Source organism: Neoarius graeffei, chromosome 6 (genome assembly GCF_027579695.1).
Source record: "Neoarius graeffei isolate fNeoGra1 chromosome 6, fNeoGra1.pri, whole genome shotgun sequence".
NCBI classification, from domain to species: domain Eukaryota; kingdom Metazoa; phylum Chordata; class Actinopteri; order Siluriformes; family Ariidae; genus Neoarius; species Neoarius graeffei.
Genome location: NC_083574.1, coordinates 3226332 through 3240551, shown reverse-complemented (window position 1 = coordinate 3240551; position 14220 = coordinate 3226332). Strand labels below are relative to the sequence as shown.

General features: G+C 39.6%; 1 protein-coding gene across 2 annotated transcripts in view; it reads right to left on the bottom strand.

Annotated features, from left to right (window-relative positions):
- The window catches only part of lrch3 (leucine-rich repeats and calponin homology (CH) domain containing 3), a 67592-nt gene that overhangs the window by 32408 nt on the left and 20964 nt on the right, over positions 1 to 14220 (bottom strand). For both annotated transcript variants that reach the window (XM_060923193.1, XM_060923194.1), the window contains exons 4-12: positions 14006 to 14111; positions 10168 to 10304; positions 5815 to 5924; positions 3928 to 4021; positions 2843 to 2963; positions 2602 to 2747; positions 2170 to 2246; positions 609 to 657; positions 372 to 497 (exon numbers count right to left, since the gene is read on the bottom strand). In XM_060923193.1, coding sequence (XP_060779176.1) covers positions 372 to 497; positions 609 to 657; positions 2170 to 2246; positions 2602 to 2747; positions 2843 to 2963; positions 3928 to 4021; positions 5815 to 5924; positions 10168 to 10304; positions 14006 to 14111 — 966 coding nt within the window. The remainder of the gene's footprint in view (positions 1 to 371; positions 498 to 608; positions 658 to 2169; positions 2247 to 2601; positions 2748 to 2842; positions 2964 to 3927; positions 4022 to 5814; positions 5925 to 10167; positions 10305 to 14005; positions 14112 to 14220) is intronic.

Below are 14220 nucleotides of genomic sequence, written 5' to 3'. Positions count from 1 at the left end.
CCAATCATTTTCTATATGCAGATAATATTAGATGACCGCTAACTAGCCAACATTAGTTATGAATAAATCTATCGTTGCTATGGTAACTAATGATAGCAACACTAGGTTTGTTGCTGTTAAGTAAACCAGTGAGGAAATTTAGGATCAAGAAGTCGGACTGTGACGATTTTCCAGGCAGTCAACAAAGCAGCTCGCTAAGCTCGTTAGTACTTGTCATGTTCAAGTTGAACGAAAAGAGGTCACACTTTCTAATTTGTATATTTATGCATGCTTACAAGTCTTTGCATTTTTAATGAGGAGAAACATTATAGATTCAGTACGCAAAGACTTTCGTGTTTATATTTTTAAAAACGTTTGAGGTATTTGTGTACCTTGACGTAACTCCTCACAGGTTCTCTGTGCATGCCTCGCGCTCTCTGCCTCTCCTCTTCGTACCTCTGAGCAGCGAGCTGAGCCTCCCGCCGCATGCGTTCCACACCGGCGCCTGATCCTGCCCGCTAACACACACACACACACACACAGTCGGTTCATGTGTGTATATTCTATGTATATAATGCATTTTTTAAAATTATTATAATAATTAAAAAGAGGATAGTGGAGGAATTTACCTGGCTATGAGACGGAGATGACAACGTGCCGACTGTATCTGATATATTTCTGCAAAAAATGAATGATCATAAAATAAATCATGTAATAATATAATCATGCAATTCAATGAATTATCATAAACACAATTACTATCTCAGAGATGCCTACCCAAATTTTGAATTTCAGTATTCTTGAAAACATTTTTCAGTATTTTGGAATGACTTTCAGTAACATTAATTTATGTGCATTTCCATTATAAAGAGGTGTATATACCAATATGTTTAACATTTAAATTATTAAAAAGTACCGGTACTGTTTTGTGTGAATTGAATAAACAAAACACGAGCAGCCATCTCAACTGAATTTCCACTCAACAAATTTCTAGAGCATACAATATATCACATTTTTATAAATACAATAGTGTTCCCTGTTTGCAGACATTACGGTTGACTACCAATCACTGGTATTGAATGCAACTCCTCAAAAGTATTATATTATATTGCCTGGCAAAATGTTCTACCTGTTAACGGATTCTAATAAAATTAAAAAAAAAAAAATTCTTATTTCATGCCAAAGAGAGTCCGACATTGTTATCTTAATGTCCCAATATATAAAAACTTCAGCATAATGCTTCAGAAGAGACATTGAATAAAATGGCATTTATAATTGTATTTAAAACAGTGGAATGATCAATTTTTTGCCACAATCCCAACAGCACTAATCATAAAATTCTGTTTTTGATCAGACTACATGTACATTTGCACTTGCAACACTGAAAAGACTTTGAATTAAAGAAGTACAGCCAGTGTTTGATATTTCAGTGAATAAAAATCAGACATGTAAAAAGAAACTGAATAAGTTTAACTCACATTTCATGGCACTAATCGGCAAGTTCAACTCCAAGCACAGGTCAACCATCACCGCTTCAGCACGGGTCACGTTCCGTGTCTTTTCATCCACAGATTTCGTAAAAAACTGCTGGATACCCCCAGATTTACTTTCCGCCTGACTCGCCATTTCAGCATACTCCATATGTTTTTTTTGTAGTTGACATGCCGCGTGCAGTCATCGCGACCACCACGAGTGATGTTAATGCCAGTTCTACACAGTTTGCAGTGCACGTATCCATTGCCCTTTTGACTGGGTGTAATGCGCGGCCATTCTACTGTATCGAAAATAGCGCGAACAAATGTGTACAATCTGCGCATGTCACACACAGCATGTGTGGCTGTCGTAAAAATAAAATAGCCGTGAATCGTGCATGGATTGAAAAAGTCGCTTGGACATTTAAAAACAACTCAGTGGAATTTTTTAAGACTTTATAATAATTCCGTACAGAATAACACTGTTTGCCGTAACATCGTATTTACGTAACTTTTCCGTACAAAATACGACCAATCCGTACTAGTAGGCATCTCTGCTATCTGTGTCACAGTTGTCATAGCAACTAGGGAAGTTCAGAAAAGCATTCCTTGGTTGTTTTAGAGCTTAATAAATAAATACAGTACATACATACATATTTTCAGTATACATTAGTGTGTGTGTGTGTGTGTGTGTGTGTGTGTGTGTGTGTATATATACCGGTTGTGTAAAGAGCTGTAGCGTCTCGAATCGTCATTTCTTGCATCTCTGGAGGAACATGCTTTCACCGGTGAGCCCTAAAAACAATAATGTATTAATAAAAAACAATAATTAATGAATAAGTGATAGAAAGAAAATCAAATACAAGTTGAGGATGAAGCCAATAAGTGCATTTATACATATATAATAATAATAATAATAATAATAATAATAATAATAATAAAAAAGGCTGGTTTTCAAGATAAAGCATGAAATCAGCTCATTTAGGTTTTTTTAAAAAAATAATAATTAATATAATTATATACAATTTAGGCATTTTTGAAAAATTTGACTAAAAGGTCTTCTTAGTGTAAATAACTTTAAAGTGTCCAGGGTGCGCTAACTTTTGCACTCGTATGTTTGCTTTGAATAACAATTTAACACAACACACACCTCTCGTGTGATCCGTCTCTCGATGTAGGCCATAAACTGAGAGCTGAGGCTGATTGGCTCCCCCGTGGTTCGGCTCCGCCTCTCCTCCTCTTCTTCCTCCCCTGTACAGCTGTCAATAAAGTCGATCTGGTCGAGCTCCGCCTCCACTGGAGTGAAAATGTAAATTAAAAAAAAAAAAAATTAGTGCTGAGAAGTAGAAATTATAAAATTTTCATTTAAAAAAAAAAAAAGTCCATCATACATATTCCATTAGCCAACAGCGATCCCGTCTTGTGCTCGTCCCGCTCTCGGTCTCGTCGATGTCTTTGCTCTCTGGTTAACTCGGCTACTCTTAACGGCAGGTCTGACAGCTCGTCTGACGGCTGGGAGAAGAGACGTGAAAGACAGCAGAGAAATTAAACTAAAACAGATTTTTTTTAAACATTTCACATACTCGCATCTAAATATTATTACGCTTCCGGTTTTGCTTAAAACAAACTAAAATGTCATTCTGGGTCCAAGCACTGCTCGTGTCCTCATGATGGAGCCGTCCATCACAAGTCGAATCATGTTTAATCATCAAACCAGACGAAAAGGATTCATTATTTATTCACCATTTAACCCTAACGCGAACTAAGAAAGACTTAAATGTATATAAAAAAAAACGAAATTAAAAGCACTGCTAGTGATATAATTTTGATGGTTAAAAACATTTACGACAAACTTTCAAATCGACACGAAAACCTCATACGAGAACTAAAAAATAAAATTTGATTAAAAAAAAAAAAAGAGGAAAAACTGTACAGCAACATGCAACACCAAAATAAATAATTTCTAAGCTGATTACTTACTTAGTATAATTATTAAGTATACATAATTAATTACACAATTTACATAAATTCCCATCACATTTAAATAACTGAATTATGATCTTGATTAAAAGTTCAGTTTCAGATAATTATTGTTACTCTAAAATTAACACATGCATCTTGTTTTTTTTCCCGATAACACAGTGTACATGCGACACGTTCTGTCTTGATCCTTTAATTAAAAATTCAGCGTAATTAGATATCTCCTTTTCCACTTACAAATGTGGGATCGGTTTAGAATTTCAACCGGCTTCGTTTCTCAGCTTGTTTCTGAAAACTATGCAAAATATATATTTTATTATTATAATACGTTATAAAAATGACAAAAGCTACAGCATGACTCTTTCCATGATCAGAAGTTAACTTCGATGTGGGCGGAGTCCATCACATGGTGCTTGGACCCCTTTGGTAAAACGCCCACATTTTTAAATTTACGTTTATTATTATTTGAATTAAAATAATAATACAAGAGTCTCACTTCGTTGCCTGACCAGCGCTTGTCTCCGCTGTCCACGCTGTTAAACCCCGAGTCCAGAGCTCCATACGGCCGGCCAGGATAAAGTTCCTCCACACTAACACACACACACACACACACACACACACACACACACACACACACACACGTCATGTACATCTTCATGGCTCATTTAAATCAAATTCTAGGCAGGAGACCATTTTTTTGGTCTCAAATATCACGATACAAAATACTACTGAGATTAATTTTGCTTCTCTGAGGCGTATCACAATCTTTGTTTGATGTTTATGAGAAGCTCGACCTCTTCTTACACACTCGATGCCAGCAGCAGACGCAGCAGCATGCGTATCAAACTCCTCGCAGTTCTGCAGTTCACCTTCATGCTATTTTTTCCCCTTTTAGATAAACTGCATCATCAACGGCAGAATTTCATTTCTCTCACACATCTGCATGCCGGGACACGACCCGTCACACAACATTCAGCAAGTACATACCTGCCAACCTTGAAAAAATTTCATGAGTACAATTTTACAATTTCATGAGTACCCCCCCCCGTCAACCTCACCCCAACCCGGCGCGCATGCGCCCCCACAGACCACAAACACACTTTCAATCCAGTTTTATTGATTGATCTTGGGAACATAGTCCAGTTTTGTAAAACATTCCTATTGATAGACTTTGGGAAACTGTTATTGATGGCTCTTGGGAACTTCCTTCCGTTTTGAAAAGCACAACAAACATTAAATACATGTGCAAATGAAATGAAATTAAACCAGAGCCACTCTTTCAAAATAAATAACAACACATTAAATTAATACAGTATGTAAAAAAAGGCACTTTCTACACAAAACATGGTCTGCACAAATTTCCCATGCAATAGGTTTAGACTTTTGCATTTTTTAACATGTTGGAAGTATACTGCATTATACAGTAAAAATATTGCATTATACAGTACACTGCAGTATTTTGTGGTACGCCTTTTTCATGTGCAAACTATTGCATTTGCATTTGAAATATTGCATTTTATACTGTATAAAAAAGCATTTGATACTGCAGTACCACGCAGGTTTTTTCAGAAGAGGGATGACCAATTTTCGACTTCACATCATCCGCAAACATTCTAGGCTACCACTGACAGAAGTTACCGACTGCAACACGCTACGTTTTGTTGAGCACATCAATAAAGTGGTCCTTATCATAGTGATTCAATGAGAGCGCGAGAGGAATTGTAATCAGGTTTCGTTGGTGACCGCATCGAATATGCAACCTCGAGTGACGGCTTCGAAGTTAAATGAAGAACTAGCCTGTACTGTTGGTGTTGTAAATGCACAAAATAACAGCTAGGGAGCTCGAGTACACGTGAAACACAACCGTTTCTCTTACAAATATAAAAACGTCTCTAACCGACGTTTCAATCCCCGTCTCGCTCGAGCCACCTGGCTGCACTGCTGCACTCAAGTCAGAGACGCGAAGGAGGAAGGGGAGGGGCTGAAGAGGGCGGAGCCACACGCTCTGGAAAAGGGGCGGGGGGATTGGGCAAAGCGTTCCATTCTGGCTTTGAGTTTTCTCACAGATCAGCGGTATCAACTTCAGCGAGAACTTGACTGAAATGCGAGTTCGGACGATATGCGTACTTTTTAATGTGAAAATGTACAGTCGTACAATGAGGTAAAAATTCGTAGCGGCTACGCAAGATGCGTACAGGTTGGCAGGTATGCAAGTACGATGAGGTTTATGAACGTATTCTCTCACCCTCACCCCTCCACCAAACTCTCTCTCTCTCTCTCTCTCTCTCACACGCTGCTTTTTCACTGAGTCGTACAGAAAATGATATCGTACATAAGACACTAAGTTTAACTCTCTCACTGATAAAAATGAAATAAATCTCACCATGGCCCGTAGCCCAGTGGTCTTCGGTCGTCATCCGAGAGATCGGGAGCATTTTTACACGCCTCGATGTTCAAATACTTAAATATGTGGATCTTCCCCTTGATGCAGATCTGTAACACACACGAACCTAGTTACTTATTAAAGATACTTACCTGATATGCTTATTTATATCATTGTTTACATACTTACATACTGATTTACTTCTGAAAATGCTTATTTACATCCGTACATACTGTATTTAGATAATTTACTTACTTAGCAATCTACTTCCTAAGAAACTTTTTTTTAAAACTTACAGTGGGGCAAAAAAGTATTTAGTCAGCCACCAATTGTGCAAGTTCTCCCACTTAAAAAGATGAGAGAGGCCTGTAATTTTCATCATAGGTACACTTCAACTATGAGAGACAGAATGGGGGGAAAGAATCCAGGAAATCACATTGTAGGATTTTTAATGAATTAATTGGTAAATTCCTCAGTAAAATAAGTATTTGGTCACCTACAAACAAGCAAGATTTCTGGCTCTCACAGACCTGTACCTTCTTCTTTAAGAGGCTCCTCTGTCCTCCACTCGTTACCTGTATTAATGGCACCTGTTTGAACTCGTTATCAGTATAAAAGACACCTGTCCACAACCTCAAACAGTCACACTCCAAACTCCACTATGGCCAAGACCAAAGAGCTGTCAAAGGACACCAGAAACAAAATTGTAGACCTGCGCCAGGCTGGGAAGACTGAATCTGCAATAGGTAAGCAGCTTGGTGTGAAGAAATCAACTGTGGGAGCAATTATTAGAAAATGGAAGACATACAAGACCACTGATAATCTCCCTCGATCTGGGGCTCCACGCAAGATCTCACCCCGTGGGGTCAAAATGATCACAAGAACGGTGAGCAAAAATCCCAGAACCACACGGGGGGACCTAGTGAATGACCTGCAGAGAGCTGGGACCAAAGTAACAAAGGCTACCATCAGTAATACACTACGCCGCCAGGGACTCAAATCCTGCGGTGCCAGACGTGTCCCCCTGCTTAAGCCAGTACATGTCCAGGCCCGTCTGAAGTTTGCTAGAGAGCATTTGGATGATCCAGAAGAGGATTGGGAGAATGTCATATGGTCAGATGAAACCAAAATAGAACTTTTTGGTAAAAACTCAACTTGTCGTGTTTGGAGGAGAAAGAATGCTGAGTTGCATCCAAAGAACACCATACCTACTGTGAAGCATGGGGGTGGAAACATCATGCTTTGGGGCTGTTTTTCTGCAAAGGGACCAGGACGACTGATCCGTGTAAAGGAAAGAATGAATGAGGCCATGTATCGTGAGATTTTGAGTGAAAACCTCCTTCCATCAGCAAGGGCATTGAAGATGAAACGTGGCTGGGTCTTTCAGCATGACAATGATCCCAAACACACCGCCCGGGCAACGAAGGAGTGGCTTCGTAAGAAGCATTTCAAGGTCCTGGAGTGGCCTAGCCAGTCTCCAGATCTCAACCCCATAGAAAATCTTTGGAGGGAGTTGAAAGTCCGTGTTGCCCAGCGACAGCCCCAAAACATCACTGCTCTAGAGGAGATCTGCATGGAGGAATGGGCCAAAATACCAGCAACAGTGTGTGAAAACCTTGTGAAGACTTACAGAAAACGTTTGACCTCTGTCGTTGCCAACAAAGGGTATATAACAAAGTATTGAGATGAACTTTTTATTGACCAAATACTTATTTTCCACCATAATTTGCAAATAAATTCTTTAAAAATCAGACAATGTGATTTTCTGGATTTTTTTCTTCTCATTCTGTCTCTCATAGTTGAAGTGTACCTATGATGAAAATTACAGGCCTCTCTCATCTTTTTAAGTGGGAGAACTTGCACAATTGGTGGCTGACTAAATACTTTTTTGCCCCACTGTATTTACTTATTAGGTTTACTTACATATCTACAGTAAATGCTTATTTACATACTCATTTACTTGCATATCTATTCAGATATTTATTTACCGAGTGACTTGTTTTAGGATTTACTTACTTAACGACATGCTTATTTGCATACTTTCACTCCTATTTACAGACTACCGAACTCACTTTTATACTTATTTACCAAGTCGCTTATTCAGAAACTTACCTATACTCTCAGTTACACACATTTACAAACTGACAGTTACTTGCATGGATTTATTTTTCTTAACTATATGCTTATTTACATGCTCACCTAATTACTTGCTTACATACTCCCCCCCCCATACAGTACCAGTCCAAAAAAAAAGTTTGTACACCCCTCTACTCTAATCATCCATAGCTGTTTCTGTATTGTGATTCTTTTCTACAAAACTCAAGACATCAAAACTATGAAGTAACATCTGGAATTATGTGGTAAAAAAAAAAAAAAAAAAAAAAAAGTGTTAAAAACAAAAAGTTTGATGTTTTAGATTCTTCAGCGTATCCAGTGTTTACCTTGATGCCTTGTACACTACTGGTGTTATCCGAACCAGCTTCACGAGGGAGTCAGCCGGAACGCTTTTCTATTAACAGGTGTGCCTCGTCAAAAGGTAATTAGTGGACGAGTTTATTTCCTTCTTAATGCGTTTAACATCAAACACAGTAAATAATAACACCAAGTAAATAGCCCTATTCAACAGCTTTACTGTAGTAATCCATACTACATCAAGAATAAAGAGAAACTACAGCCAGCATTACTGTAAGACATGAAGTGACTTTTAATTAATAAAAATAAAGAAATAAACACTGGATTAGAAGGCGTGTCTAAGCGGCATAATTTAGAGTTAAAACCAAGGCAGCGTACTTATTTACTGACTTGCATACATATTTAAATATTTACCGAGTTCCTTAAAAAAGACAAATTAAGCTGGCAAATAAATTTTATTATTGTTTTCACGGTCGAAATCCTGCGCTCTGATTGGCTGGCGAGCGGGTCTGTATCCTACAGTACGGACCCCGGTTACGGACCTCTGGCGACTCGCTCGTTCACAACAACAACAAACATAGTAGAATTTTTTGTCAATATTTATAAGATTTATTTATAAGATTATCAAAAATCTTATAAATTTTTGCCAGCATTTCTCAGGAGAATAGCATTAATTTTACAGCATGGATAGCGATAACGACAGTGTTCACAGCGAAAGCGAGTTTTACTACCCTGAGGAAGAAGAAATAAAAGAAAACATTTCAGGAGAAAGCTAAAAACCTCTAACTGTTGCTAACGCCGAGCAAAAACATGGCTGAATCCTGAATGACTCCTATTTGTATAAATAGGGGACGACGTAGGCGGCAAAATGTAGTTTTTTTCCTGCCATGGAAGTGCACTTGTATACCGAGGAGGAAGCCATTTGCATTACAGCCGTGAATGAGGATTCAAAATGGCGGCTTGGCTCGGTTTTCCCTTTCGGGCACTCTCGCTTTCTGTTAGAATTTGGTAAAGAAAAAAAAAAATATATTATTTACCAGCTTAAGGTCGGTCCGTATGGTGAATACCGTGACCTCGGCCTTGAATACGGGCCTCGCTCAGTACTTTCAAGACCTCGGGCACGGTATTTCACCATACGGACCTCCTAGCTGCTAAATAACATTATATTATATATCTCCGTACAGCTCTCTATACCATGTAGTACAGTTTTAAAGTGCATAATCTGGACCAATTTCAGGGTTTGTTTTTTTATCTGAAAGTATGTCCCTTTACACACTCATCCAGAAGGGTAATTTTGCACAAGGCCATCTGTCTACAGCAGAAAAAAATAAAATAAAAAACGCGTCTGGAAAAATCCCAAGGGAGTCTGGAGCCAGAATCGTGACGTCACCTGCGGAAGCGCCAGCAGGTTGCGAGAGCTTTGCACGGTTTCAGTGCACAGCCTGTGTAGACAAAGCGCTCCCATTGTCCGGTCTTTTGGGAAACGATGAGTACTAATCCCATCATGATTGGTGTTGCTACACCCTCCTACGATACATCTGTTAACCATTTTAATAATTACGCAATAATGTTGAAAAAATTTGCAGAAAACCACCAGGTCGTTTTCTCATAAACAAACCAGCGCTGACGTAGGATTCAGAGGGAGGCGTCCCGCACGCGACATCACGAAATTCACTGTTTGCCGGGAAATCCAAATGCCAAGTTTTTTCAGAGGCGGACCAATTCGCCTCAAATGGCTTGATTTCAACTGGATTTTTCTGGTATTGCGCAAGGTAAAAAAAATTGCACAAAATGCACAATGTGACAGATATTTGACCAAAGTTTAATATAAAATAAGAGAATTACATTGATCTTGCTCCTGAATTTACCCATGATGTGCACTTTAAGCAAAATCACTATGAGCCTAAAGCATATAAACGCTGTAGCGTGTGTGTGAGAGACCTGTGCGGGCGGGCTCTGGAGGGGGTTGTTGTCCAGCACGATGCTCTGCAGGTGTCGCAGGTTGCGGTAACACACCGGGATGGTCGTCACCTTGTTACAGGAGAAATCCAAGCGCACCAAAGGAAGCTCCGCCAGTTCTACAAACAACCAAGAAACGGAATTAAAAAAAAAAAAAAGGATTACTGAGATATATTTTAGACGTTCCAGCTGCTGATGCGTCTCTGAGGAAACACGCCAGGAATCTTCAGCACTGACAGCTAACCAAAAACTAACCCCCCCAAAACAATTTTTTATTAACATTCCTAGCACATGATCACATTCTTCAGAAGTGATATTTAAACACAGATCACCATTAGTTTTTAAAAGGGAAAAGACAGCAGGTACATTCCTACTGCGATCACGTTAGCTGACGTAATTAAACCGTAAATAGCTGTAAAAATAACCAAAATATGAAATTACTGATCTGGATCTTCAAAAAAAAAAAACATCAAGTCCAGTTATGATGGAATGTTAAAGGACATGGGACATGAAACATAAAAGCACGCTATATCAGTTTCTTTCCATTAAAAATATGAATTAATTGCATCAACAAATACAAAATTATCTATTAAATTCAGCAAAATCGTTATATTCGTGATGATTATATGGCATTTCTGCTCGAGCTCCGATATGCATATTTTACAACCGGAAGAGCCGCTGTCACGTGATCATATGTCACAAAAACTTTCGGGTCCAGCACAAGCGGGTAGATGAATATGGAGAAGTGTGAATCGTGATGATGACGAATGCGACAAAATAGTTTTTGTGTCTTGGATGACAAGAAAATTGTTTCGTTTTTAGAGTGTTTAACGTACATTGAACATCATGGTGTATTGCGACCTCCCAGTCAGTCAGACGCGCTGGCACTCCTGTTAGCAATGCTAGGCTCAGCATGGCCAATGGTATTTTTTGGGGCTGTAGTTAGATGCGACCAAACTCTTCCGCGTTTTTCCTGTTTACATAGGTTTATATGACCAGTGATATGAAACAAAGTTCAGTTACACAAATTGAAACGTGGCGATTTTCTATGCTATGGAAAGTCCGCACTATAATGACAGGCGTACTAACACCTTCTGCGCGCTTCGACAGCGCATTGATACCTTCACTCGGAGTTGTACCATTATTTTTTAGACAGGGCGGACGGACCAGGGCATTCGCCCGCCTGGCCGTGCCCGACGAGGAGCGCTCTCGGCCGGCTTGGGAGGCAGACGGCAGCCCCTCCTGGAAGTGTGGTTTTACCATGGGCCTCATGCGGAAAAATGCAGAGGTGCATTCGCTAAGCGACTGAAAGCCGAGGTAAGGATTAGTATTATAATTTTGGGTGCATCAATTATTGATTATCATAATTCTGACTCGTTTCGCCATTTTGAATGTTTTCATCTCGGACTCTGGAAGCATTGTATCTCAATCAATCTCGAAAAATATCAGCAAAAAAAAAACTAGCTTGCAACGGACTTTAGCTAGATCTATGATGAACTTTCAATGTAAGATACAAAAATAATACTTCTTTCAACAGATCATTAGCCTTTGAGCAGAATTGTTTTTAACTTACCAGGAAGTGTTATCGAGCCGACCGCTTTCAGTTTCATGGGGACTGAATGAACTCTCACTCTCAGAATCATCTGACCCGTCAGAGTAAAGACAAGATCCATGTTCATGTGAATTTCCAGCTATCGGTTCGAATTGATAGGGTCTAACTTCACATCTCTGTGAAACATCAGGAATGTCACTGTCGATGGTGTCCATTTCAGTAACCTGTTTACATTAGATACCCAAGCGCTGGCTCCTTGGAAAGTTTTTGACGTCACGGGTCATGTGACCACCTAGCTCATTAACGAATCCTTGTTTAATGCTGATGTATAAAAAAAGTTGAATAATGTGATGATTTTCACATTTTTGACACCCTGCAGTGATTTAGATGGCATTTCTTATGTCCTTTATACATAATTATGCCCAGAAAAAAATCCATGTCCCATATCCTTTAACCATATTTCTAGCTGTTTAGTTAATATATAAATTAACGAAGGTTTGAATTAGAGTGCGCCAAAATTACAAGTTGACATTTTTGATAGAATAGAATATTATCAAACATTTAAGTTTTTAAAATAATTTACTTTAAAATGTTAAAACATTCTCGAGTCATTTATTCAAACATGATCAGCAGTTCACAATGAAAAGCAACTTTCACAATTAAAGACCATCAATGATCTGTATGAACCTGTAAACCACAGAGCTCCAGCTCATCTTATCATTTTCTAATGTTCAATTAATACGATTATGAATATTTAATCGCTTTCTAAAAGATGAAGATGTTCTGTGCTTCAAATGAAGAAAAAATTTAAAAATTTAAATGTTAATCTAATTATAATTACACATACAAACATTTGTTGGAGCATCATAAAAACAAAAAGGATAATAAATAAAACTGATACTTTCTCGAGAGAGTTTATAATAAATAGATCAATTAATTTAATTAAAACAAACATCTAAGGAAGTAGTTTTGGTAACTCAGGGCCTCTGCATGCTCTTGCGACAAGGCTTTCGCAGATAGCTTTTCGCAGACAGTTGTAATTTATCGTTGAGCGGGGAGTAATAGGCGTGCGAGATGTTATTCACCGCCACAACGCAAGGGAGCGCGAAGTCGCGAAATCGCTAGGAGTAGTTGGTGGGTGTGGTTAGTGGAGTGTTTATCCTCCGGTTACTTATAATGACTAGAACTGGAGTCGTATAGATGTACGTACTTCCTCACTTCCTCGATCAACCGCTCTTCGTGCTGCTCCGTCTTCGCTCGTGTTTTTAAAAATGGCGGTCGTGAAAACAAACCAAACCGGGAAAGTAGGGAAGCGGAAGTGCGTGTACAGCGGATGTAGAGTGGACCAATCGGAGCCCTCTTGTCTGCGACGCTGTCTGCAAGGCTTTTGCGGTGGTCACAATTTTTGGGAGGTGCGCGCAGAGCGTCTGCGAAGGGGGGGCTACGCAGACGCCATCTGCGACGCCATCTGCGAGGACTGCATTGTCAGCATAAATTGGCCTTAACTTCGTCCAGAAAGTGGATTTTATATATTGGCACCTGTACAACTTTTGTAACTGAAGTGTGTTCACAGTGTTCCTCTGTGACTTAAGGGGTGTTCACACGGCAACTTTTACTCCGGTGTAGCACCGGGGCTGCCCCGGTAGAGCGTTCACACGGTACAAAGTTATACCGGTGTCGCCCCTGAAAGCTGCTTAAACCGGTGCGAATCTAACCCTGCTCGGGAGGTGGTTTAAGAAATTTACTCCGGAGTAAATGCTAGTTTGCGGGGCAGCACCGATATAAAATGGGCCGTCTGAACGCTACAGGGGTAGACTCGCTACGCGTGAGGAGAGTTGATTACATACGAGCATTGCATAATTTGCATCCTGGTATTTTGCGCTTCTAAAATGGCGAATATCAAAAAAACAACAACGTTGTTTTCCCGGCGCTTGGTGATGCCATGACAACCGGGAAAAGGAAGTACATTTTCACGCATGCGCATATTTAATTTCCGCATTATTACTATCGTATAGCACAGTCGCAAAAACAGCCGTGTGAACGCAAGTGGGGCTGCACCGGTGCTAACACGCTTCTCTCTAGTAAGCAGGTTTGTGACGTGTGTGAGAACGCTCCACAAAATTTACACCGGTGTAAGATATATCGCAACAAAATACATCGGTGCAAATATGTGCCGTGTGAACACCCCTTTACTTTACCGAGGGTGCCAATAATTCTGGAGCTGACGAAGAGTGTGTGTGTGTGTGTGTTTGATACACAAGCTCTAACCAGGAGGCAGGCGAACCAGGTGGTTTCTGCGAATGTTTAGGTCTCGCAGAGCTTCGAGCTGGCCCACCTGCGCAGGTAACGTCTGAATCTCATTACAGCTCACATCCTGGAGACAGAAACACACACAGTGTGTACGAGTGTGTGAGAGAGAGAGAGAGAGAGAGAGAGAGAGAGAGAGAGAGAGAGAAAAAATGGAGAAGAAAGACAGGAACAAA